We start from the raw sequence: 26,024 nt of genomic DNA, 5'->3' as shown, positions 1-26,024 counted from the left end.
GGGCAGTGGGTGGGAACAAGCCACCTTAGGTCACTTCATGTTTAAAAAGGATTATAAAAAGTCTCTCTGGGGGAAAAAAAAACCCACCCATATGGAAAAATCTCCTGAAAAAGAGCCTGTTTGTGTTTTACTTTTTGAGATTTTTTTATGCCAAACTCTTTCATTTCGCCCAAACCACAGCAAGTCCAATCTGTAAAACAACATTCCCAAAATGGCAACAACTGAGAGCTGCAACCTCTCCCCTACTTGGAAGTGTCCCACGGAGACGCTCCAGCAGGGTGGAGATGGGAGCGAGAAGATGGATTTGGGAGTGGATTGGCTCATTTTGTGAACGTGTGCAGGAGGTAGAGCTTCGTGTTTCTCTCCCTCTCTGCAACCACAGAGAAATACAAATGAGCAAGGCTGCAATTCCTCTGCGCATAGAGCTGGGTGGAGCCCGTTCCCAGGGCTCTGCACTGAGCCTTGCTGAGAACTGAAGCATTTGGATTGGGACAAAAAGGATGAGGAGAGATGCAGTTTCTTCATGCCTGTTCTTCCGGATGAGTGACAGGTCTGCTGGTAGCAGCTTTGAGGACCTTTCAGTAACCAAACAGAGTTTGTGTCTCCCTGAACCTTTACACAAGCACAAACTCCTTAATTTGCTGCTGAATCAAGCTCTTCTTCCCTGCTGAAGATGCTCCCTGCTCCTGCTGAAACATTTCCCTATGAGCTGGATCTCTCACTCCTGTTTCTAGTGACAGGAATGGTTATTATTAGTTCCCTCTTGGAGCAGCTCAGCGCTTTGACGGTGCCTTCATGGCGGAGCAGCACACCCAGAACAGACACTGGCCCTTTAGAGAGCTTGCCAAATTTCACAACCACTCACTGCTTTATCTCCAAGCTTATTCTAAAAGGTTCCCACCCTGCTAACTGTACCAAGTGCTGAATCATTTCTTTGGGTGGCCAGATTCCACTTGTGGGGGAAGAAACCTCTGGCAGAAGAGCAGAGCAGATATTAATGGAGATATTTAAATTACAAGGCAACATTTAACAATCTTTGTCAGAGCAGTAAGACTTGAGTGGTGGGGTAGAAGGTGGTCAAGTCAGTATTCCAAGGCCATTGTTTAGTAGGAGATGGCATTGCTCTGGCTCTGGAGCAGAGGACACCACTGGCAGGAGAGTCTGTTTAAATATGTTTTCTGATTGCTGTTTGAGTTCTGTCATGACCTGCATTTCTGGCTTGACTTTTGCTTTGTATTGCATTGGGTATTCATCACTCCGTGCTTCCTATTTTGTCTAGGCCTGTGTAGCTAATCCTTTTCCTTGAACTTAACCAATAGCCAGAGATAATCCTAGTTTGAAAGTGACTGGAGAAACACAGCAGTTTACATATAATGCATGTTTTATCCTGGCTGATTTACACATGAACTGGGACATTGTCCTTTGTTAAATACACCACTGTAAGGTGATAACAATCTCTTTAAATATTACACAGGGTTAAATAACTTTTTTTTATTATTATTTCCTTTCTCCTTTTGGCAAATGTTCCATTGTTTGGATTTCTTTTTCTCCTGGAAGAGCAGGACTGGGTGTGGGACAGACCTGAGTGCCATCTGCTGGAGACCTGCTGCTTCCCAGCCCTGCCGTGGGCCAAATCCAGGCAATGCATACGGGAGTGTCAGCACAAGTGCTCCGAAGTCACGAGCAGAAAAAACAAGAGAATTAAAAAGGAATTGAAGTTAACACTCTCTGATGCCCTCACCCTCTCAGGGTCATTTGCTTACGCTTCTTGATGGAAGTGCCATCGCCATTCCCATCCCCCATAGTGCTCCTGTCGTTCTGTTTTGCTACAGAGACTCCCCAGGACAAAGTCATGAAGGGATCAAAGTCTTGGTGAGCAAAAAGCCAGAGCATCTTCTCAGATGTCCCAGTGCCAGCCTGGGTTAGGAAAAAAAGAGCTGGTGCCCCAAGAGGAGCAGCCACTGAGACAATGCCCCTGGCCAGCAGAGCCTGGGCTTTAAACAGCCAGAGGTGCTCTCAGGGGTGAACAGCCTTTGGTAGCCTCTTGCGTTTCCCTTGAGAAGTCTGAGAGTGAATTTGATTTATGGAGCTTATTTGTGACGTGTCCCAGCAGCCAGAATGAGGAAAGGAATGGCAGAATAGTGTGGGGAATGAGGCTTATCCTTGCCTGAGGTGCATCCAGTATGGGCTCCTGAAGCTTCTCACAAGATTGGCCATTGTCTGTGTGTGTATGTGTTAAATGACAAGGGTTGGTTTAGTGTGCAGAGTTTATACCTGTAAAATCAGGGTTTGAGTAACTCCACTGAGTGTTGACCACCTTGTATCTCTTCTTTCACAGGTACCTGCATTCAGAGGGGAAGTTACCTGAAGGTAGGAGTCCATCACCTCCCATCCCAACCTTACATCCCCACCCTGCAGTCCTTTACATCACTGTTGTGTCCAGGGTTCCAGCTGCCCAACTCAGCCCTGCACTGCAAATGAAACCCACAGCTGAACATTTATCTGCCTGCAATTTTTTACCAGCTCAGGCTTCTCTACAGTCACTTTTCAGTCCCTTGGGGTTGTCCTGCCTCAGTGGTGTGATGCAGTGTCTGGCCTGTGCCTCTTGGGTGAATTTGAGTGCTCTTTCCAGGTCTCTCAGCTTAGTTACAGAGGTTTTGGTCACGTCTTGCTTACAAGCCTTTTTCCTTTTTATGACAAAAGCCTCAGAAACAATTACCACCTTAGCCAAAAACGTTTGCATGTAGCAAGTTAAGCCTCCATCAAAATGTGCTCAGGAAAGGAATCTGAAATCTGCAGTGGCACAACAAACTGTAGTGGCTTCTTCCACCTGTGAGCAAGAATCTCTGAGAAATTCTCTGTACCAGTAGGGAAAGGAAAGAAACAAAGTACAGAAGGAGGTTGTTACTGAGCCCTTTTGTAGAGTAGAGCTGCAGCCCTTATCTCTAGCAAACAGTGCCTGCCCAGGGACAAATGTATGGACCTCGTTTAAGCACAAAGCTGCCACTCAGCTGTTTGGACAGAGCATAGGAAGGTGGCTCAGCCAGGCCCACCCAGTGAACCTCCTGCTCCCTCAGCAGCCATCCAGGCTGTGTTCCTTTAATGCTAATTCCCAAATCATTGTAGGATTTGAATGAGTCACAGCAAATCAGTTTTAATTCTCTGCTAGCAGGAAGTTGCAGGCCTAATGAGACAGCATGAGCCAAGATGGCAGAATGCCCTTAAGCTGAGCTCTGACTCTAGTCCCTTCAGTTCCCCAGTTTATGAAAGAGGAGTATTAGTGCCAGCTTCTTTCCTAGGACCTTTTCTTTGTTCAGCCTTGGGATGCAGCAGAGCTCTGTGTGCTGTGTGCAGCACAAAGGACAAGGACCTGCAGTGGTTGATGTCACTGCTGGCTGTCAGGCCCCATCTACACCGAGCCACTTTCATGTGCTGCTCATGCAGGTTTGTGAGATTCACTCTGGTCCTGAATATGGGCTGTGCCTCAAATCCATTCAGGTTTGAAATAGACCCACATATAGAGAACATTTCCATTTCTCCAGCAGCATCAAGAGACTGCTGGAGCTCTGTGCAAGCCTTGCTGTTCTGATTACATCACATCTGACATGACCTACAAACACCAAAGGAACGGGGAGCTCCCATGCTGCTGCTTACGCTAAGCCTTTCCAAATATAGTTCCAGTCTCATTGAAATTCCCAGTATTTATAATTTGATCTGGCAGGCGTGCAGGGCTGTGCATCAGAGGGGCTTAATGAAACGAGTGATGCTGGGATTGAGGCTGGCTGGATGGAACAGAAAGGCATGTTCAGGCCATGGAAAAGTGCTGCGCTGCTCTTGGTAAGAGGGAACTGTTTGTGGGTGAGCCTGTGTAAGCCCATGTGATCAGGGAATCCACAGAAAATCTCCCTGCAAATGCAAAAGCCAGCTAAGCCTTGCATTGCCTCAGTGATATGCAAATGAGCACCCTAAATATCCTGCTTTGCTTTCTAATGCCTTTCGCCAGCACAAACACAACAGGCTTTTTATAACCTGTAATGAAGTTCTCCAGCCCAGGCACAAGCACTTGTTTCAAGAAGCCAAGACAACTGCTGGATGTGCTCCCACCCCTGCCACTGACCCCTTCCAGCTATAACCAGTGCTCTTCCAGAAGAACCTGTGCCTCCTTCCTTCAGGACCAGTGCAGGCCTGCAGCATACACAGTGCTCACTCAGGCACTCCTCATTCTAGGCATCCTTGCTGCCTGAGTGATTTGGAAGCAGAAAGCCAAGCTGAGCAGGCTGCAGGCTTCACACACTTCTATTCTCGGCCTAATCCATGAGCTATATTGATCCTGCCCTTTCTGCCAACCTGGAGAGGTTGCATTACACTGCTAATCCCATCCTGCCCAGGTCACAGGCACAGCAGGCTCTGACAAGCTTCACCTGCTGGTGTCACAGGAGCAGACTCCTCAATGGCAGCACTGCTCTCACCCCGTGCATGTTTCTCTGAACACTTTTCCATCTCTCCCTGGACTGTACATTCCTTCCCTGCTTCATGTCATCTCACATTGCCATGCAGAGCAGGCTTTGCTGTCAGCACATGGAAATCCTGGTCAGATCACTGACACAGAGGGCTCTTACACTGCCCTTCTTTTTGGGGAGCCGAATTCCACCACTTAGCCTGATCTGACCGAGGAGGGCCCAGCAGGTTGACCCATCCACACTAAAATCACTTGCCATGGTTTTGAGCCCTTATTGCTTAGCTTTGGGGAACAAAAGGGTGTAATTGTTCCATGAATTAATATTTCTCAGGGAAAGAGATTGAGGAAAGGGAGAGCACATTTGGTTAACAGAGCAGCCTCCTTCAGAGATTGGTGCTGGGTGACCCTGTGCCAGGCCTCTCTTCCCATCACTGTGAGTAGGAATTGATGTGGCATTGCCAGAGTCCATTAAAACCATCCAGGGAAGGAAAGACCCATTGTCCCGTGTTTGAAAAGCAAACAGGTGCCAGTGGGAATGCTGACAGGAGCAGCACTGTACTAATTCACTCCTCTGAAACTACCACAGCAGCAGCCCAGAGGATCTCTACAGAGAAAGGGGAAGAGTGGTTCCCCCACTCACGGCACATCACAAGTTTGCTATTTGGAAACAAGAAACGTCTCCAGTGGGAATGAAAGAAGTGTCAGGGCACTCTGTGAGCAACTGCAGCACTTGTGCCTGCAGAGCATCCCTTGGGAGAGCAACTGGAGCGGATGGCAGCCGAACAGCTCTGCCTGTCCCTTGTCCCTGCGGGCTGTGAGCGGGAGAGGGGCTCAGGTTCGGGGTCAGGAAGTGTCCCGGCCGTGCTGGTCCCACAGCCCTCGCATTCCCGCACGTCCCGGGGCCCTGCCGGGCGCTCGGCATTGCCCAGCTGCCGCTCCGGGACGCGCCGTGACCTTGCGGGGCCGGGGCCGGGGCTGCGGCAGGACGGCGGTGGGGACACGGCGGTGGGGACACGGCGGTGGCACGGGTGGGACAGGAGGTGCTGCTGGCAGCGGTGCCGAAGGGATGCGGGCCCCGCTGTCCCGGCTCCCGTCCCGCGGCCGGCGGACGCCGCCACCTCCCGGCCGCTCCCGAGCACCGCCCGCCGCTTCCAGCGGGGATTTTCCGCCGCTGCCCGGCACAGCACGGGCTCGTCAGCGCCTGTCCGCATGGAAGCGCCGGTGACTGCCCTTAAGGGCTCTGCCCCTGCCCATTGTTGCTCACAGGAGGAGAAAATCTCTCCTGTGAATGCTCTGTGCGACCTGCTGGGGAGTCAGGTCCCAGTATCCCGTGTCCCCTTCAATGGAAGGGAAGCATGGCCCTGGAGCCCTCTGTGATACTAAAATGAAGAGTTAACCAGTCTTGCTTTGGAGAGTGGGAGAGGCTATTAAAAAGTTGGAACAACACCCTTGGAGAAAAGAAAAGAAAGAAAGGAATTGAAAGATCCTGGAGATGTGCCAGAGGGAGTCCATGAGAGCTTTGTTCTGTCTCTTCTGTGTAATTTCACTGTTTCAGGGCTCACTGAAGGAAATCTCATTGCAAATCGAATTGCATCTCTGACCACCTGTGTAAACTGTGACTTTGGCCTCTTCTGTCAAACTTTAATACAATGTGGGAAGTGTGGAACATAATCACAGCAGCTTCCAAGCCAAGGAAATCCCAAAGCAGCTCCCTTGAGAGCTACAGGCTCTTAAGGGGACCATCAGTAGCTCTGAACTCATCAGTGAAGACAATTTAGCCATGGTAAAAAAAGCAGCAATTAACTTTTGAGTTCAAAGGGATCTTTAAAACCGAAAAAAAACCCCTACAACATCAGCAGAATCTTTAAACATGTTACTTTCGTCTGCTTCATCACAAATATCTGAACAATGAATTCAGGAACTCTGTTAAAGTGTAACTGCCTGCCTGAGTTAATATTTGATTCCTGAGGCTTGTAAATATTTATTCTGTAGCTAAGAATTGGAGTAGAAAGATGAAATTTCATTTTGGTAGCTGAACCAGAAACTACTGTTTTAAAATTCCATTACATGATACAGTGCCAGCATTCAGAGAATCATCTGCACCTTTTTCTTTGAGCTTAATTATGTAGGAATAATTTAAATTATAAGCAAAAAAACCACACAGTTTTTGGGGTATTCAAAGCTAGCTTTGCTTTCCACAGGCTATTACAGAACAAGAACCAGTACAAAGGGTCATATACAGAATAAGAGCCAATACAAATGGTCATAGATGTGCACTGGGCACACAGAAATCCTGATGAAAGCATCAGAAGTTGCTCCCCTTTGACACAAAAAAGATTCCCAAGGCCAGCAGCACAGGGAAGCTGCAAAGACCTGCTGAGCCTGGAGAAAAGGGCACCTTACAAGAATGCTGCTGTTTTGAAATATTTCTCCTCTTTCTCTGTGTAGGGTGCCGTGTGCTCGTGCTGGAATCAGTGAATCTCTTCAGGAAGTACATTTCCTTCCTGGATGTCCTCATTTCCTGCCTCCTGCCCAGGGATGCACTCTTCATCCTCACAGAGGAGGAGACTGAACAAGCCAAGGTGAGATGTGTGGCACCTGCTTGACCTGTTTGAGTGGCTCATCATCATTGTGAGCACTTTAGTCACAAGTGTCACATTCCCAGGGAATGCCAGAAATAGTTGTATCCATGAGTTATAAATGTCACTAAGGAATGTCTGCAGTGATTTTTAAAACAGGGACAAGCCAGGTTACCTCATGTGCTGCGTGACAGGATGGGGCTGAGCAGATCTGCAGCTCAGAGATCTCCAGGAGCCACAGGGCACTGAGTTTTATACTGTCTCCAGGATGTAGGGTGCATTTCCAAGGATGCATTTCAAAGGAAACTGGATCCAACATAATACTCTGAACGTGTGAGTGGCCTGTTAAAGACTGGCATGACTGCATGGCAGGAAGAGCATCCTTGGATCACAGCTCTAACTAAAGATGGAGACAGCCGGTGAACTTGTGGTCCAAAGCTCTTCACAAGTTTCCTTTACTGTACATTTTTAAGCTATTTTGCTGCATAGGATTCTCACACATTTACTCCACAGTTCCCTATATCAGAGTCTGATTAGCTTGCCTTCCATAGCATGAAAATATTTACCCAGCAAACAGTGCTGCTAATTCACAAATTAAGACTTTTCCTGCTTCTGAGGCTGCTAAAAGATAGATTTACTTACAGAAAAGCTTGGATAAAGGTGGTGTTCATTATCCCCATGTATTTTTGTTCCTGAAATCTGACCTTTCTAGGCTGGTGCACTATAAATAGACTCAGTTGCAGCTGGCAGTGTGTGGTCAGAAGGAGCAGAGGTGTTCCCAGAGACGCCTATCGGGGTCCTGCTTCCCAGCATGTGAACACTGAGGCCAGGGATCACTTGGGGAGGAGGAGTTAGAAGTGACATATAAAGTCTCCTTTCTAGCAGGACCCTCTGAACATCAGGCAGCACACCACCAGACTTGGGGGCAGACAGGCCTCTCCTGCCCTCCTGGCCCAGAGCTTAGGCAGCCTTCCACCTCCTCTGCTTCTCCCTGCTCACTGAAAACAGGCTGTCCTATGAATGGGCACTGACCCTCACAGCAGGAGCAGGAAAACTGCCCTCACATCAGCTCTGGAAGGTTCTTTTAATGCTCTCTGCACTGTTTTTCCTCCTAGAGAGCCATGCGGTGCCATCGCAGCCAACTCCTCTGGTTCCGCCAGCTCTACCTGCTCTTCTCTCGTTACCTGGTGGTCAATTCACTGCGCCTGCTCTGACAGGACATCACTCACAGCTCCAGGAGTAAAAGAATGAGCAAAAAAAGACTGTGCCAGGCCCAGGACGCCAGAAAACTCCTATGCTAGGTGCTCAAGAGGACAGGGTACTCTTTGTGTGGCATTCTTCACACTACAAAGCCCAGGCTGGGTGAACTTTCTCCCGAATACCTTGTTGCCTGATACATTGAGAACAAGGTTAACAGCTACTCTTATTTTCTCACCATAGAAGCTTAAATAAAGTGAGAAATTCGGATTAACTTTAATTGGGAGTCAAGCCCAGGAGGATTCTGCATTGGAGAAGATACGGCACAAACTCTTTCCCCAAGAAGATACAGCTGCAAGGACTGCTTGGCAACTATCTCTCGGTGCCTTTGTAAAATCCAGGTATCAGGAGTAACTTTTCAAAGATCATGCTATTTCCACAGATACCACAACCACAGCACCTTTGTTATTCAGTGAGAACTTTAAAAAGCCAAAGCTTTTGAATAAAACATCAGAAATCATGCAATTTTTTCTAATCGCACTGATCTTTGCTGCTGCTTCTTTTATACACACTGTGTTGCAGGCTCCACCTTCACAGTGTCCCTCATGAAATATAAGCATTTCCTCTTGCTCAGAACACAGGGCTCAAGATCAACTCACAAGAGTGTCAGCAGGACACAGGAATGAGGTGCAAGTGACTGTAATGAGGTCTTTTGTATTGTGATTTAAACTTTAGCACAGCTAAAGGCAAAGTGCCAAACTAGCAACCCTGGAGTGGTTTACAGAGCAGAGGCAGTTGGAAAACTGAACATCACAAAGGAATGAGACAATCAGCATAGAAAGATTTATTTAAGAAACAGAGAACAGGTAACAGTAATGTAAAGATTGATTTCACCAACCATCACCCAGGAAACCCCAGACTGCAGTTCCATGGCAGTGCTCCAAGGGCTGCTGGAGGGATGTGTCAGGGTTTTGACATGTCTCTGATGGTCTTGTGTTCCCTCACTGCTTTCTCCCATTCCTTGCCATTGATATCCTCTGTGATAATGGTCTGCACGGTGCCATCATCCAGACAGTGGGGAGCTATTCCTGAAGAAAAACAGTACACAGAAACCTGCTTTTCATAAAATGTGGGAGATGCCTGCTCCATTCCATGGATGGGGCATCTCAGGGAATTGTAAATGCTATTGCTGTAAGGCTGAGGAGCCGGGATGAGAATCTTTCATAGGAAGAAGCCCAGACATTACAGGTAAGACTCTTTCTTATGGAGGAGCTACAGGTTCAGCCTGCAGTTCCATATGTTTATTAACACTTTAGGAACAAACTCTTAGGACAGATGCTGCTCACTGCTGTCATATCAGCATCCAGTGGAGTCTTTATCCAAGGTTTGCCTGGTGGTTAACTGGTTAGCACAGCTTACTTTGTACCTACCATAACCATCAGGGTTAGAACGAGGAGTATAAAAGCTCTGAACACCACAGGTCTTGCAGAACGTGTGCTGGGCACGGTGTGTGTTGAAGGTGTATGTTGTCAAATTGTCAGCACCCTAAGCAAAGGAAAAGCAGTGTAAGTTTTCCATGGAAATAGATGGATTAATTGCTTTGGGCCTGTAGCTAAGAAATGAACAATTTAAAATGCCACCTTCCTGTCTTTACTTGAGGTGCAGAGCTGTGCATTCCTGCTCCTTTTCTGAACCCCTGTGCTTTGTATGCACACGTGTCCGTAACAGTCGGGCCTGGGAACTGCAAGAGCTCTAAACCAGATGCACTAACACATCCAACCAGACAGCTTAAAATGCAGCCATTTCCCCCAACCAGCCAAACTTAGGGCAGAAAACTGGTTGTTCTTGGCTCTTTGAGGATAACACTGCTCATGTTCATGGCCATGCTCTTACTGTGTTCTTACTCTACCTTCAGCAGCTTGAAACGCGACGCTGGCACAATGAAGTGTCTGTTCTGTTTCTTTGTGCAAATGCTGCAACTGTAAAAGAAAAGGCAGACCTTTCTAGAAGAAGTGGACAGGTTGTAGTGCAGCAATTGGACCTCTTGACAACAGAAATTCCACTGACAGCTAGAATGGCTCAGAGGTAAGCGGAAAAAGTGGATTTGTGGTGTCAGTAGTGTTTGGCTGAGCACACCCATGGAACAGACTGACCCTACACAGGTACCCCAATAAGATATTCTCACACACAACTCTTGAGGACAAACTCTAGCCCTGAGAAATCCACTTAATCGCTCAGAGCACGCTTGGCCAATTTTGCCAACATTCATTACCTTGCAAACAAGAAAGTAAAGTTCAGAAGTTCACCCTTGAGCTAGAAGCAAATGAGTTGCAGGCAAAGAGGGATCACTACTGAAACCAGAGAGTATCTTAGCTTGAGGCATGTGGTCAGAGCTGTAATGTCACTTGAGAAGAACAAGTTAAAAAAAGACCAATGTGCTTTGAGCCCACTGCATCAGAGGAAACAGAAAGCAGATGGCTGAGCACCTGGACTCATTAGATCTCTCCTGACACTTTTCTGTGTGAGCCTGGCTGTGAGACATGAAGTCCTGCCCAAAGCAGCACCTGAAATCACCAACACTGATCTCACAGCAGATCAGGAAATAATTAGGAGTAAACCGTATGGAAACAGCTCAGAGGGTGTTCTGCAGCAGTCTCATCTTTAGCTCTAAGGCTGGAAAAGCAGAGAGCTGACATTCATCTCTGGGAACAGGGAACAAACCAACTCACTTGCAGTTAAACACGTGCAGATCTGCAGAAGCCCAGACCTCAAAGCGGACAGCTCCACAGTGACAGCCTCCTGTGTGCTTCACCAAGCCCCTGTATTCACTGGAGAGAGAGACAACAGAGCTTTTGGGATCATCCTCTCTCGTTTTTTGGCCAAGAGAACAGTAAGGCTATATATGACATTATTCGGTTCTGTCTTGAGCTGTTGCAGAACACCAAGAAATGTATCCACTCAAATGTATTTAATAACGTGTCGGAATGACGTAGAGGTTGGCTTTTGTCCTCTGCAGCAATTACTTTTGGGGTTTAATTAAAATGGTGAAAAGGAAAGAAGAGCACCAGTGTGAGGACACTTCACGCTGTACAACACAGCTCCCCACCGCAGTCCGGGTCAAAGTACTGACCCTACAGCTGCGTCCGTACACAACCCTACACAGAAGCCAGGGCTATCACCTCAAAACAAATTGCTTGGAACTGAGAACTGAATTTCCCCACAATTTTCCCCATAGTTCCTCCAACACCACTAATATTCCTCCATTTAAAAGCCGGAGAAAGCAGAGATAAGTGGATTCTACATAATATTTGAAATGTCTTTTATTTCGAGTTGTAATTGCAGAGGAACTTTGACCAAGGAATTTCTGAGCCTGTGCTGCTCCCTCTCCCCAAGCCTCCCCCACGGCAGCTGGGCAGTCACCGTGCGGGTCAATCGCAAAATGCAAAGGAAAAACATTTTCCTTCCAGATGTTGCCTCCCACGGACAGTTCTAATGTGCCGTGCTCTGCACAGAGCGAGCACAGGAAATGGGTGGAGATTTAGAAGCTGCGCCTCGCGGAGCTCCCCAAGGGCATTTTTGATGGGATAGCCTTAAAACACGGGCAGCCTTAGCACAGAAACCCACTTTTTTTCCGTGGTGCGTGCGTCCCCCCCTCCCCATCCCACCGCCGGCCCCCCCTTCTCGGCAGCTCCCGGGACCCGCGGTGCAGATGCCGCCCAGAGAACGATGCCATCAGCGGGCCTCGGGCAGGAGCGCGGAGCAGCCGCCCCGGCCCCGTTACTCACTACGCGTCCAGCAGCAGCCGCGCCGCCTCCTCGCAGCTCAGCCGGTGCCGCTCCTGGAAGGCGGCCCAGCGCCCGCTCTGCGCCCCCAGATCGATGGCGCCGGGCCCGGGGGACCCCGCCTTGGCCCCGGCCGGGGCTCCCCCCGCGTTCCTGCCCCGGGCCCGGCGCGTCCCGCCCGCGGCCGCGCTGCCCCGCCGGGAGCGCCGCGCGCCGCCCGCCGCGCCGCGCCCCATGCGCGCCTCCGCCGCCACCGGGGGGCGCCCCCGCGACGCGCACGGCCCGGGGGCGGAACGGCGGCAGCGGCGGGACGGGACACGGGACACGGGACACGGGACACGGGACACGGGACACGGGACACGGGACACGGGACACGGGACACGGGAGGGGCCGGGGGGACACTGCAGGGAACAGGCTGTGAAGAAATCTTTCCCTGATATCCAACCTAAACCTCCCCTGGCGCAGCTTGAAGCCGTTTCGTCCATCCTTCATTGCTACCTGGGGAAGGGACTGATCCCAGCTCGCCACAACCTCCTGTCGGGGAGTTGTAGAGAGGGACAAGGTCCCCCCTGAGCTCCGTTTTCTCCAGGCTCAGCCCTGCCTGGTGCTCCAGGTGCTCCAGCCCCTTCCCCAGCTCTGCTCCCTTCTCTGGACACGCTCCAGCCCCTTAATGTTCCTCTTCTTATGCTGGGCCCAAAACTGACCCCAGGATTCGAGGTGTGGCCTCAGCAGTGCCCAGCACAGGGACAGTCACTGCCCTGGTCCTGCTGGCGGCCCCTATGGCATTGGAACAGGCTGCCCAAGGAAGTGGTTGAGTCACCAACCCTGGAAGTGTTCAAGAAACTACTGGATGTGGCACCTGGGGACGTGGTTCAGTGGTGGACTTGGCAGTGCTAGGTTAACAGTTGCGCTTCATGATCTTAAAAGTTTTTTCCAGCCTTAAGGATTCTATGATTTTATGCTTCCAGGACTGAGGCCAGGCATGCCAGTTATCCACAGGCACGAGTCTGAGGTTTTCCCTCTCATTCTGAACATGATGCCTCACATATTCACGGATGTGAAGGTGCTCAGCAGACCTGAGGTGCTGCTGAAGTGTGGTGTTTCACATCTCTGCTATGAACAGCCCTCATTTAGACACAACATCGCTGTGACAGCACAGGATGTGCCTTTGGAAGTGTCAGGCCTCCCTGAGGTTTGAAGTCATTGTGTCAGCCTTGCAGAGAAATGGCTTCTAACAGGAATCCCACTTAGCTTGTCACTAATTCTGTTACCAAAGTCTTGAAAACAAGAGAGTACATACCTTAAAAAGCAAAAAACCAACCAAACCAAAACCAAACAATCAAAAAAACCCAAACAATCAACCAAATCAACAACAACAAAAAAATAGGAAAATGTGAAATCACCCCTTTAGTGGTAAATACCTTACAAAAGGTTATTCTTGAACACCAATGCTGTTTCTCAAGTAAAACTATCAATGCAGGGAAAAGTACAAAACTTGGAGGCATCCAAATCACATTTGGTTGGGGAAAAAAATAAACACTCCAGGGACAAAGCTTTGTGCCCAGTGTTGCAGGACTGGAAACTTCTTTTGTTTGACTTATAATCAAGAATTTGTAGTCAGCAGGACTTAATGTCTTGCTCTTTCCAAGAAGGGGAAAGATGTAAACAAGTGAGCTGAGTCTTGAGAGGCAAAGAGGCACCACAGGGTCCTGTGGCAGCCAGGAATATGGCAAAGCAAGAGGACAGTGATGAATAAACATCCATCAGCACTCTTGCCTGGAAAAGAGCTTTAAAAACATTTGACTCCAGTGTTCAGGCTGCCTCCTGAGATGGCACATGCCAGGATTTGCATAAGAATCCTGTGGCTCAGCACATCTTCTCCGATGATAGGAAAGGGCACCGAGTTACAATTTCCTGTTATCCCTTCTGCGAACCTCTGCTCCGGTTACTCATTCTAATGGAAGCACGATAATACACCCTGCGTGACAAATTCGTCTGGAGCTCCTGATCTGAGCCACTCCCAGACCTTTAGGCAAACCAGATTACATGTCAGTCACCTTATATTTTGGGAGGAAAAAGTCATTGAGGTGAAACTGGAAAGGCCCTGAAACTGAGCCTGTGCTGGCTGCAGCAGGGATTCATCTCCCCTCGGGCATGGCCAGCACCACTCACAGGTTTCAGCCTACACAGTCTGTCCTGTCCCAAAAACCCTGAACTCAACATACCGAAAGCCAGAGTGTATTTTAGGAGCTCATTTTAGGATCTTGTTAGTGATCGATTCACACAAATGACCCTCGCTGTAAGACAGGAGCCACCAGCACTCGTACACGCTCAAAAAGCAGTTCCAGGAGAAAACTGGAGTGAGTTTGTCCACGTAATATCTGCAAATCTGTCACTTTCCGTGCCTCTCCACAATTAGTTCAGTTTATTTTAAATGTAGAAGCTGTTTTGAGAAGCTAAATTCTGTTCCCTTGTGATGTTTCAGGATAAAGAACTGGAGGACAAAAATGGAAGTGCAAAATGCAGCTTGGTTTCCTAAGGCCTTAGTAAAGAAATTGTTTCTCTTTTTTCATTCGTTTCATATTTTATCACAAAGGACTCAGAACACAAAACTGAGTCTCACATAAAAATCAATTCAAGAGCTTTACAGTGGAACTCTGGATGATGATAAATGTCACAGGTGTTTGAAAGCCCTAAATTTCAGTGGTCCAGTATTGTACTGTCAGTGTACCTGGGCAGCACCTTCCCAGGGCCCAGTGTTAACACTTCTCATTTCACTGCTTCCAAAGCTGATGCAATGCTTGCCAGGTTTTAGGAGAGGCCAACAGCTTGATGAAAAATGCATTTGCTGTTAAGCTTGAGAGGCAAAATGCAAAAGGAAGAATTATTCACACAGATGATGGGATGGACAAGAGGAAAAGTCCAGTAAATTACAGTTGGTTCTGTGTAGGTGTCTCGTGATGCTCAAAGGCCAGCAGCAGCTGACGTGTTCAGTTTTAAAGTACAAAGGGGCTTTTCTGTGCATCTCAGCTCTGCTTGTATAACAATGACTCAGCTCTGCAGCCCTGGCTCACAGCCAGCATTGAAATTCTGCCTGTAAGAGCATTTTTATTCCCAAAGCAGCACTGAAAGCAGCCGCATGTTTGTGGGTGAAAGAGAATTAGGAACTGTGGATGTTTTTTTTATCTAATAAGCAGGGAACTAGGAGTTGTGTATAGCTGACAGAATACTTAAAAAACCTGAGGTGGTTAAAAGTACGTGGTTTGTTCAGGGGGGGAAAATGTCCGTGCTTGGATTTTAGTCTCCCAGTGGTGGAGGGGGAAGCATTCTGGACGTTTTCCTCACCATCAAAGGACCCAAGCTGGATCTGAAAACAAAATGCAGGGAGGTGACACCCCTGGGCTGTTCAGAACGGCCTTGACAATGTTTGTTTTTGTTCACTGTTACAGAGGTTCTGTTGAACACATTAACAGTGATTAACGGCGTTTTAGGGCTTATTTCTTCTGTCTGCCTGTTTTCCAGGGTACTTCCATAAAAACTTTTAAAAGTTATATCATTTCCAACAGTGCTGGAAAACCTTGCCCCAGAAAGCACAAGCTAAATGTGCTCAGAGGCAGCAGAGAGGAGGGGAACAAAGAGCTCCCTCTCTGCACTGCAGCTTGGATGGGATCCAAAACATTCCCGGGCAGGAGGCAGAGCGGAGAGATGCAGACAAGGAGCTTTAGAGCAGACCTAGTTATTAGCTGTTGCTTTCACTGGCACAACACGCAGGCACAAACCTGTGATTTCAGCCCAGGGTGGCTTTTTGAAATGCCCTTCGGACGTCTCCTTCCAGCAGAGCACGGGGAGCTGTCACACGTTCCTCTGGGTCACCCAGACCTTCCGAGGGAGACCTGCCCAAGCCTGTTTATCGTGGCGGCACAGATCTGAAAGCTGAATCCCATGTGTCCTACAAAGTTAAAATACACTTTAGACAAACAGGGAGACAGAGGAGTATCACTCATTTTCCTCTTTTTACTACCGATCTCTTTGTTTTTCTTAAAACTTGTTTTCCTTCTTTTCGCTCCTGAAGTTGGTGGCTTCTTAAAAACTTTGTTTAGTGAAGGTATTTTTAGCATAAGGCTATAAAAACAAAACTGAGGGAGTTGTCTTTTTTTGGCAATCTCAGAATATCACAGTCAATCTCACAGGACTTTGAATTATGACTCACTATTTGTGTAACCCTCCAGGCTGGCAGCACAGGGACAAGCAGTGACATGCCACTGCTGTGTTTGTCTCGTGGGTGGAACTGCAGCCAAGCCTGGGCCTTATTGCACTGGGACAGGCTTGGGGAGGCAATATTTATCTGTACAACTGTAAACAGGTAAATATAATTATGCTGTGTCATACACAGTGAGAGGCAGGTGTGAGTAATGGTATGAGATAGGAATATATAGATAGAGATATATATATATATATTTTTTTTTTTCCCTTGTGGCAAGCAGCCCTATTTTTGTCTGAACAAAGAACAGTAACTGGACTTGCCACACAGCCTCTGATGGCCAGGCTGGCTGTCCCAAGCTAAACCTGGTAGCTAAACAGCTTGCCTCATTCCACATTGCTCATGTAAAAGTGAGACCTCGTTGCTAGGACATTAGCCTACATAAAAAACAGACCCAGCTTGTGTTCCAGAATGTACAGATTCGTTGGAAACATTTCCCTGACCCCAGATTCTTCTCTCTTGAAAGTAGGTTGCTCTGTACTACTGCCCAGTGACCTACTTTCAAAAAGAAATGTGTGTTCCCAACTGCAGGCCCCATGCCCTGGCAAAGGCTGGAGCCACCTGTGCAGTCAGAGCAGTCACAAGATACAGATTTCAGGGGTTTTCAGCTTTGCATTTATTTATATACAGTTCAGAGTCAGCTGCTCGATGGTTTTTATTCACCAAGAGCTACCAGAGAGTGGAATGTTTGTTAAATGCATGTGCTTTGTACAGCCAGAACAGATTTAGCCATATTTAGAAAGATTAAAAAAAACAAACCAAGGGAGGGCTCCTGTGTTTTCTGGTTTACACAGAAAGGAAAAAAAATTACAGAAATTCCTCCTTCTCCATCTACAGGGACATCAAAAAGAGAAATATGCACCATAAAATCCTTAATAAACGTGTGATGTGCTCAAACACTGCCCAGGCTTTACATTAATCTCCAGCTTTACAAGATGTGGCCTTTCACATTTGTAAATATTAGTTATTCGTGGCCTTTCCTCTGGGAAGAGCGCCTGGGATGTGCAGCAAGCACAGGCCAGCCTCAGAGCAAACCTTCAGCCACCCTGGCACCACCACAAAGCAAACAAACGGGATATTGCCCAACTCTGCCTTTCGTCCTAAATTTATGTAGCCAAATAATATTTCCAAGGTTGGCTATTGCCATGGAGCTTTCTGAACTTTCCAGTTACCCTTTTTCCCTCTTCCTGTTTCTACATTGTGAGCAATTATTGTTAGGATGATTTATTTCCTTTTTACTGTAAACCAGGAGGTGCTTGGAACCATGTTAGAAGAAAGGAAAGCAAAAGGATTTTGTTGTTGGGGTTTCTTTTTTTTTTGGTGGTTTTGTATTTTTGTGTGGGTTTGAGGTTTTTTTAGGGGGAAATAGAGCAGCTCTGTACTGAATCTTGCCAGTCACACGTGTGCTGATGCTTTGTGAGTGGAGGATTTAACAAGGTCATCTGGCTTCACTGAAGGAACAGCAGATAAAGCTGCTAAAAAACACATAAAAACCATCTTGGATTTTGTGCACTCCAGCTTTAATATGATATAAAATTAGTTAAGAGCCAGTCTGAAAGGTATAATGAAGTTTAATTAACCCGAGGCACGTTTCCACATCAGTTCACAGAAGGCAGCTGCCTCATAACTGATCAAAGCTTCCTGTTCTGGAGTTGAGTAAACAACCATTTGAATTTCAGATGTCAGCATTTCATCACAGGGCTTGTTTTACAGCCTCACATTAAGAGAATTAACTCGTCAGCCAGCTCCAACCAGTTCCACAGGCAGCTCGGGAACTGGGCCGCGTGACTGGGGCAGCTCGTGTGACGCACCGGGAGCCACCAACGCTCCTAAATTATGCTGTTTTTCCAACTTTGCTAACTGAGTTCTGCTTTTCCCGACGTTTCCTCTCAACCTTACAGGCCAGGACAAGCCCTACAGCCTGTCCCAGGCTTTTCCATGATGCCTCAGCCATCCTGGGGAAAGGGCTGCTCAGAGACCCCTCAGTGGGTCATAAAACACGGCCACCAAGGCTCACCCCCCCTTTTATAGGGCACTTCGCCCCCAGTCCGTGCCAGGCTCTTCCCTGAGCACTGCTGGGATTCAAGCAGGGGCTAAAGAAGCCCCAGTATCGTTCCTATCCCCATCATTAACCCCAGTCCCCATCATAATCCCTCTCCCTGTCCCCTCATGGCCCCGGCTCCCCCCGCCCCCCCCCCAGCCGAAATCTGCCCCGCCAGGCGGCTCCTCCTCAGCAACAGCGTGACCTCACCGCGCACCAATCAGCGCCGAGCGGCGCCGAAGCTTCCAGAGCTTTCCCTGCCCCCGCCGCCCCCGCCGCTCTCCAACTGCCCCTCCGAGCAGCCAATCAGCGCCCGCCCTGCGTCACGCTCCGCCAATCACCGGCGGACTTCCCGGTCTTCCCACTAATGCCTCACCACAGCGCCGCGGAGGAAACGGTTCCAGATCCATCCGCACCCTCCGAAATTTGCAGATTTTTAAGGGTCTGGTCCCCTCTACTGAAACTCTGGGACCCCTTTGCCTGTGGAAGAGGCATTGGAGCGGGGAAAAGGCGAGTATTTTCCAGAATAGTGCTCTTTTCCTGGGAACTACTTTGGGGGGGGGCGGATGGACACGTTCGTTTTGGTGGGCGGGGACTGTATGGCCAGCAGCCCTATAAATAAGGGCGGGTGCGTATTACGCGGCAGATTCTCGGTTCAGCGCCGCTGGATACACTTTGGGAGCTTTTCGTACAGGGCCGCAGACGTGAGTGCGCTGGGGGGGGGGGGGGGGGGGCGGAAATTGGGGGGTTTGAGGGGGGGGAGACGGGCCGGGTGTTCTGGGCAGGACCGCACCAGGCGGGGTGGACGCGGCTGGGCAGTTTGCGGGAGGGTAACGGAGGGAGCGCGGGGCAGAGTAGCACGGTATTGTGTAGTGCTCTGAACCGTGTTGGTGAGAGCTGGGCGGATTGGGGGGGGTAGAAATGAGGGTAATTCCTGTCCGGGGAGGCGGTGTCGTTACGGGGAAGATGGCGCGGGCTGAGCCGTCCCTCCCGGAAGGCGGCTGTGAGTCACTGCAGGGGCGGGGGAGCGGCGGCGCTGCCGCAGGGCGGGGCCGCGGGGCGGGCTGAGGGCTCCGTCCGCTGCCGCAGCGCGGGGGGGTCGGGGCTCCGCTGCCGCATCGCCGCCCTCAGGGCGGTCGGGGAGTCCAGTGCTGCCCTGCGGGGAGAGAATGTGAGGGGCTTCGGGGGGCTCCGGTGCCGCATTGCTGCACTGCGGGCATGAAGGAGAGGGGATCTGGGGGCCCTCTAATGGGGAGGAATTTGTTAAAAGAGTTCAGCTGACCGTGTCTCAAAACCAGGTTTAGTTAGTCGTTAAAAAACGATATTTTTTTTTCACATTTCCTACAATGAAAATAAAAATTTTTAGCTGGTGGGAAATAATAGTAGTAATCCCTTTGTTTAGGATTTATTAAAGGCTTTACTTGATTAAGTGGCTATAGCTAAAACATTTGTGTTTTTTGCAGGCCAACATGCAGATCTTTGTGAAGACCCTGACTGGCAAGACCATCACCCTTGAGGTTGAGCCCAGCGACACCATCGAGAATGTGAAGGCCAAGATCCAGGACAAGGAGGGCATCCCTCCTGACCAACAGAGGCTCATTTTCGCCGGCAAGCAGCTGGAAGATGGACGCACCCTCTCTGACTACAACATCCAGAAGGAATCCACCCTGCACCTGGTGCTTCGTCTCAGAGGTGGGATGCAGATCTTTGTGAAGACCCTGACTGGCAAGACCATCACCCTGGAAGTCGAGCCCAGTGACACCATTGAGAATGTGAAGGCCAAGATCCAGGACAAGGAAGGCATCCCTCCCGACCAGCAGAGGCTGATCTTTGCTGGCAAGCAGCTGGAAGATGGTCGTACCCTCTCTGACTACAACATCCAGAAAGAATCCACCCTGCACCTGGTGCTGCGCCTGAGAGGGGGGATGCAGATTTTCGTGAAGACCCTGACTGGCAAGACCATCACCCTTGAGGTGGAACCCAGTGACACCATTGAGAATGTGAAGGCCAAGATTCAGGACAAGGAAGGCATCCCTCCCGACCAGCAGAGGCTGATCTTTGCTGGCAAGCAGCTGGAAGATGGGCGCACTCTTTCTGACTACAATATCCAGAAGGAATCCACCCTGCACCTGGTGCTTCGTCTCAGGGGTGGGATGCAGATCTTTGTGAAGACCCTGACTGGCAAGACCATCACCCTGGAAGTCGAGCCCAGTGACACCATTGAGAACGTGAAGGCCAAGATCCAGGACAAGGAAGGCATCCCTCCCGACCAGCAGAGGCTGATCTTTGCTGGCAAGCAGCTGGAAGATGGGCGCACTCTTTCCGACTACAACATCCAGAAGGAATCCACCCTGCACCTGGTGCTGCGCCTGAGAGGGGGGATGCAGATCTTTGTGAAAACCCTGACTGGCAAGACCATCACCCTTGAGGTGGAACCCAGTGACACCATTGAGAATGTGAAGGCCAAGATCCAGGACAAGGAGGGCATTCCCCCAGACCAGCAGAGGCTCATTTTCGCTGGCAAGCAGCTGGAAGATGGACGCACCCTCTCTGACTACAACATCCAGAAGGAATCCACCCTGCACCTGGTGCTTCGTCTCAGGGGTGGGATGCAGATCTTTGTGAAGACCCTGACTGGCAAGACCATCACCCTGGAAGTCGAGCCCAGTGACACCATTGAGAACGTGAAGGCCAAGATCCAGGACAAGGAAGGCATCCCTCCCGACCAGCAGAGGCTGATCTTTGCTGGCAAGCAGCTGGAAGATGGACGCACCCTCTCTGACTACAACATCCAGAAGGAATCCACCCTGCACCTGGTGCTGCGCCTGAGGGGTGGCTGTTAAGTTCTTTTGCATCTTGCTTGACACCAGGATTGCCAGTGGCACTTGTGTTTGCACTGTAGTTCTTCAATGTCTTAATATTAAGTTAATGCAAGCTTGAGTAACTGCTGAACAACGTCTGTTGAAATGCTAATAAAGTTTTCTGTTGCACATTACACCCCGTAGTCTGTCTGAGTTCAAGCAAGTGAAACTGGTGTATTAAGTGAAATGCTTTGGCTTTTCTCATGGCAGTTTTAGCCTGTCTGCATGTATAACGAGGACCAACCTTGTGGTTAAAATGGATCTAGATTAAAATCTAATGAAGTGCTAATAATACCATGTTGTTTCTTTTTCCTGGAGTTTAGCAGCACTCTAGTTCCAGGTGGGATATAAAGACCCCACAAAAGGGATGTGGTGGTCCTTGTAGGGGGTGGGTTTTGCTGCAAGTTGGGAACTTGGAGCATGTTTAAGTTGTCTGTGCTGGGCCTGAGGGGCTGCAGTGCCTGACACTGCTCTGAAGGGACTCTGTGGGTGGGGGTGTTTCTCTGGGCCATGGTTGGGGGAGGGCGGGTCACAGTGGGGATTGTGTGGTGGGTGGGAGGGAAGGTGCCCCTTGCTGCCTCCAGGGTAAATGGCAATAGGTGGCTGAGCAGTGTAAAAACTGCTTGATTTGATATGTTGAAGTTCTACACAAGTTATTTGTGCCAAAAAGGGAGGTAGTTCCCACTGAAGTCTGGGTTTGGTTTGTTTTTTTTTTTTTTATGGGATGGGTTAAGGAATCTCAAGTGGGGTTGGGCTGGGTTAGTTGAGGTGCTGTGGTGGGTCTTTAGAGGGGGATGTAATGCCCGTGTACCCTCCCCCAAAAACTCCCCCAGGTTGTGAGGGTGCCTCTCAGTGTCTTCACCTGTTGAATTCTGCCAGCCTTGGACAGGGAGTCCTGGCCCCATCTGCGTGTGCAGAGTCTGTGCTGCTGCTCTACGCTTTTCCCCCAGAAGCTCTGTTAGGCACCATCTTGGTCCATGTTTTTATCCCCTGGAGTGCTGCTGTGAAGGTTTGTTCCTCTTGAATTTCATCTCTGAGCATCTGTGGTAAGTGTTGCACTTAACAGGAAATTAAGCCAAAAAGTTGCTCTTTCATAGAAAATGCACACTGACTTCTGCGTGGGTTTGAGGGTTATAGCCATAATGGGATTTTTGGTTTTTTAGGAGCAGGGCTTGCTTCCCTCTCTGCTGAGCTGGCAGAAACACAAAGTTCTGTAAATATTTGCTGTCTCTGCCATAAGAGAGACTTCCCTTAGTTTGAGTTTTCCTGCGATTGCTTCTTTGTGGTGGTTGCAGTTTAACCACCTGGCAGGCTGCCCAGTGGGGCTGCCCAGGCACCTTCCTGGGAGGGCCTCAAGAGCCATGGAAATGGTTCTGGGCACCCAACTCAGGGTGGCCCTGGTTAAGCAGGAGGCTTGACAGGGTGACCTCAAAATGTCCCTTCCGGCCCCAACCATTCCCTGCCTCTCTGAACTGGGTGTCTTCAGCCCTGCTCTGTGCTCAGCCCTGTCTGAAGTCCCTGAGCAGTTCATAGGCCACAGGAGATAAGGCACTGAATAACCTGATGTTCCTTATCTTCCTGCTGGGGTTTGGGGTGGCCTGCAGGGACAGGGACCCCAGGGAGGTGAGAGGAGGGGTCTGCACAGGCCCCACTCTTTGCTTTGGTTTTTGGCCTGAGCCAAACTGGTACCTGGGGTGTTCCAGGTGTGGGTGGTCCAGAGCTGCACATGGAGCCTGCTTTAACCTCCTGAGCTGTGAGCAGGGTGAGAAGTGGGAATGTTCAGGCATTCTGTGGTCTGGGGAACAGCTCGGGCCTGGCTGAGGCAGCGTGGCCCATTGTGTGGCACTGAGTGTCCCTGGGCTGCTTTCCCCAGCCCTCCCCATGGGAAGATTTCCTGAGGTGAAGCTTGTGCTGGGAATTAACTCTGCATTTCTTCTTAGAAATGCCCAGAACAGCACATCCTTAGGGCCAGAGAGTGAAATCTCCCAGTGGTGTGGCGTTGCAGCAGTCCCTGGGTGAGGTGTGGGGCTGGGCTGGGTGTGGATTGCTGTGAGGGGACAGGGACACCTGTGCTGGAATTCTGTGTCCTTGCAGGAGCTGTGGGATCCCCCAGCTGATGGAGGGATAACAGTCACGTGCAGGAAGAGATGACCGCAGGGATTTCTTCATTAATGAGAAAAAAATCCTTGCAATTTATTGTAAGTTACGTGAATTAGGGAAATGTATATAAATCACAAGGAAATGGGAATATCAATTTGTATAACATGCATTGTTTACACTGAAGTTATTAGCATCAAACAAAGTAAGATGTCAGACAATACAAATGACTGATGTTGTTAAAATACACTTTTTTTTGATTCCTACAATATGGTGGTACCTCTAAAAGTCTTCTTACAGACAACTATTCATAACTAAAATAAGAATTTAATAGGTTTTACCCAGAATCTCTATGCTGTTAGAATAATCTTAATGCTCCCATATTTACAACAGATTCTGGTAATATCTTTTAATCCTGCTCTAATCTGAGTTTTGTGGCTGGCCTTTGAGTTTTTTTCTTATTGCTTCAGTTAATTTCTAGCCTGCTCTCCCTTAAAAAAATCAAACAAACCCCCAAAACCACAAACAAAAAGAAAAACCAGCCAAGATTTCAGGGGTTTTGTCTTCTGTGCTTAAAAAAAAAGCACACCTGTAAAAAGATAAATGAAATAACCCATTATACTGGGGTTTGGATACTTCTGGGGCATTCTCCTTTAGCAGCTGCCCCACAACATAATCCTATAGGGAAAGTGAGGGTTAAGGCAGATAAGCACTGGGAATAAATCCCTCGGTATTTCTGCGATCTTGTCCACAGCAACAAAGGCTGTGTTTGAAGATCCTTGGCTGCCCAATTCGGCCAGTTTGGAATTCCAATTGCCTCGGTGGCCACAGGATGTCACTGTTCCTCCACAAAGGGATTTATTTTCCATCTGCCGCTGGATTTCTATTTTGCTGCTCTTTGATTGTCAGCAGAGCATTCCTACAGGCTGTGATCCTACAGAAAGGGATACATCAAGTAGAAAGATACTTCCATTTTAGGAATAAGAGAGCTGGATGGTTCCGTCAAAGGCCTGAGAAGAATATAGATTGGAGCCTTGAAATGTTATGATGTGGAACTTGCAGTTCCAGAAATAAGATGGAAATAATCATGGAGATTGAGTTCCCTGGGCTATCAGACAAGTTCTGACAAGGGATTATATTTAAGAATATTTATGTTTCAGATTGGGCACTGGCTGGTGTCTCTAGAGGTACTGATTTTCATCTGTAACTAAGAAACGAAGCTACTAAAATTCATCACTTCAGTGTGGCTTTTACAGAACAGTTGCATGGAAAAAAAAAAGTCAGGCCTTGCAAAAACACTTGCTGTTTTCCCAAGTACGAAAATACACCTTTAAAAGAAACTATTTTTTTCTTTTGCTGGCCTACCTGTTGTATTTGAGAGAATTCTAATTCTCCACCTTTGCATGTTGTTATTACAGGTTTTCCTCCTCCTGTGAAGATGATTTTGAGCTGCTACACCTGAGAGTGGCCATAGATCAATCCTGTAGCTAAATTACAGGTGACTTTGAACTTCTATTTACAGCATACTGAAAGCATGGTACTAATCATAAGACTATTATGTTTTTCAGTGTCTGGTAAAAATGGGAACTGAGGTGAAATGTGCTTGTTTCCATCTTTTCCAAAGTTGTTCTTCATGCTTCCATTTGCCTTTTGTTTAAGCAGGCTCCAGTCATTGCTTTTTCTGCTGTGAATTACTCATCTATGATTTATAATTATGAAGATATTTGATAATGTTATTGAATGAAAAACACTTGCCTTGAAATTTCACTTGGCAGTTTGACTTCTCTCTTCCCAGATTTCCACCGAGTGTGTCTCTCCTGTCAGGAGAAACTCGGACACATCTCATGAGTAAAAGAAGCAATTGTGAGATTCCTTCGTGTTCCTCCACAGAAAAGCCTCAAAAAGCAAGAGGAGAATTCAGGCTGACAGACAGGTGACATTAAATTGCTGCTTTTATTCTCCCTGCTCTGTGTTTCTATGCTCCCCGGGGCTCTGTTTGGCTGTGGTGACCTCTCAGCTGGCAGCGATTCCTTTCCCAGCAAACTGCACATTCCTCTCCCTCCGTGCAAGCTATTAAAAGCAGATGTGCAGGGAGAGCTCTGTTATGATGCACTTCTGTGGGCTGATTTCATTCCTTGGCTGGAGTGGTGGGATGCCTCCCAGGAAAGCTGGAGAAGAAGCCCAAGAGGATTTAAACCCAGAAGTCTGAGCTAAACTCCTGGGCCTGAAGCTCTGTTGATATCACAGTAAATGAAGTGTAACAAAGCTAAGGTAAACTGAGCTAAATCAGTGCAAGGCTGGAATGAGGGAGGGATTGGAGAGATTAGATCTGATCTTGCATTTATCTGTTTGTTCTTTAGAGGCTGTTCTGTGGGTCTTAATAAATCATTAAGAAACCCTCATGGAAAGAAAAAGCAGCTTTGCCTTGTCCCTGGGCCAGCTTCATTTTGAAACACAGAAATCTTGAGAAATAAGGTTGTAATCTCCTGCAAAGCCATGAGGAGGAAAAAGGCACCGTGCCATTTAATTGGTGTATTTATAGGGAGGTCATCTCACAGCCTGCATCTGACTCAAAGCCGAAGCCATCTGGGAATGTTTCCGTGGGTGACGACCACATTCCAGGAAACGTCACAGCATCTGCAGCCCTGTGGGATGAGGATTGCTTCAGGCTCTCCTTTGGCTCAGGATAGGTTTGGAAGAAGGAAGCCACAGCCAGAGTTTAGTGTGTCATGCTGTGACACCCCTTC

The 26,024-nt window shown here is 48.6% G+C and overlaps 3 protein-coding genes and 1 long non-coding RNA gene across 7 annotated transcripts in view; 2 read left to right on the top strand and 2 right to left on the bottom strand.

Annotated features, from left to right (window-relative positions):
* PIGL (phosphatidylinositol glycan anchor biosynthesis class L) overlaps nt 1-8,760 on the top strand; it is a 54,450-nt gene extending 45,690 nt beyond the window's left edge. For 2 of the 3 annotated variants that reach the window (XM_048324637.1, XM_048324634.1), the window contains 4 exons: nt 1,750-1,872; nt 2,339-2,370; nt 6,908-7,041; nt 8,154-8,760. In XM_048324637.1, coding sequence (XP_048180594.1) covers nt 1,750-1,872; nt 2,339-2,370; nt 6,908-7,041; nt 8,154-8,252 — 388 coding nt within the window. In that variant the 3' untranslated portion in view covers nt 8,253-8,760. The remainder of the gene's footprint in view (nt 1-1,749; nt 1,873-2,338; nt 2,371-6,907; nt 7,042-8,153) is intronic. The other variant, XM_048324638.1, reaches the window with a different exon arrangement.
* Nucleotides 8,761-9,056: 296 nt separating this feature from the next.
* CENPV (centromere protein V) lies at nt 9,057-12,253 on the bottom strand. The gene is made up of 5 exons (XM_048324639.1): nt 12,021-12,253; nt 10,965-11,063; nt 10,145-10,214; nt 9,666-9,780; nt 9,057-9,323 (listed from the first exon to the last, which is right to left on the bottom strand). The coding sequence occupies exons 1-5, from the start codon at nt 12,251-12,253 to the stop codon at nt 9,199-9,201; spliced, it is 642 nt and encodes a 213-aa protein (XP_048180596.1). The 3' UTR covers nt 9,057-9,198.
* Nucleotides 12,254-14,527: 2,274 nt separating this feature from the next.
* On the bottom strand, nt 14,528-18,590 carry LOC125336294. 2 transcript variants are annotated; one of them, XR_007207722.1, is made up of 2 exons: nt 18,530-18,590; nt 14,528-15,966 (listed from the first exon to the last, which is right to left on the bottom strand). It is a non-coding gene; the product is annotated as an uncharacterized LOC125336294 (long non-coding RNA). The 2 variants fall into 2 exon arrangements; XR_007207723.1 differs by lacking the exon at nt 18,530-18,590 and adding an exon at nt 16,228-16,412.
* A 280-nt stretch (nt 18,591-18,870) lies between these two features.
* Nucleotides 18,871-21,314, top strand: UBC (ubiquitin C). Its single transcript, XM_048324686.1, has 2 exons — nt 18,871-19,023; nt 19,783-21,314. The coding sequence occupies exons 1-2, from the start codon at nt 18,886-18,888 to the stop codon at nt 21,160-21,162; spliced, it is 1,518 nt and encodes a 505-aa protein (XP_048180643.1). The 5' UTR covers nt 18,871-18,885; the 3' UTR covers nt 21,163-21,314.
* Nucleotides 21,315-26,024: the final 4,710 nt, after the last annotated feature.

This window comes from Corvus hawaiiensis, chromosome 20 (assembly GCF_020740725.1).
Source record: "Corvus hawaiiensis isolate bCorHaw1 chromosome 20, bCorHaw1.pri.cur, whole genome shotgun sequence".
NCBI classification, from domain to species: Eukaryota; Metazoa; Chordata; class Aves; order Passeriformes; family Corvidae; genus Corvus; species Corvus hawaiiensis.
Note: the sequence above shows the minus strand (reverse complement) of the source record. Positions and strands in the feature narration are given on the sequence as shown.

What these genes read in the sequence shown, in the direction of transcription:
- UBC (XM_048324686.1), top strand. Translation starts at nt 18,886, where the DNA reads ATGGACACGTTCGTTTTGGTGGGCGGGGACTGTATGGCCAGCAGCCCT. An exon ending in TTTCGTACAGGGCCGCAGAC is followed by an intron (nt 19,024 to 19,782) that starts GTGAGTGCGCTG and finishes TGTTTTTTGCAG; the next exon opens with GCCAACATGCAGATCTTTGT.
- CENPV (XM_048324639.1), bottom strand. Translation starts at nt 12,253, where the DNA reads ATGGGGCGCGGCGCGGCGGGCGGCGCGCGGCGCTCCCGGCGGGGCAGC. An exon ending in CTGCACGTGTTTAACTGCAA is followed by an intron (nt 10,215 to 10,964) that starts GTGAGTTGGTTT and finishes TTTCTTTTACAG; the next exon opens with TTGCAGCATTTGCACAAAGA. An exon ending in TTCTAACCCTGATGGTTATG is followed by an intron (nt 9,324 to 9,665) that starts GTAGGTACAAAG and finishes GTTTTTCTTCAG; the next exon opens with GAATAGCTCCCCACTGTCTG.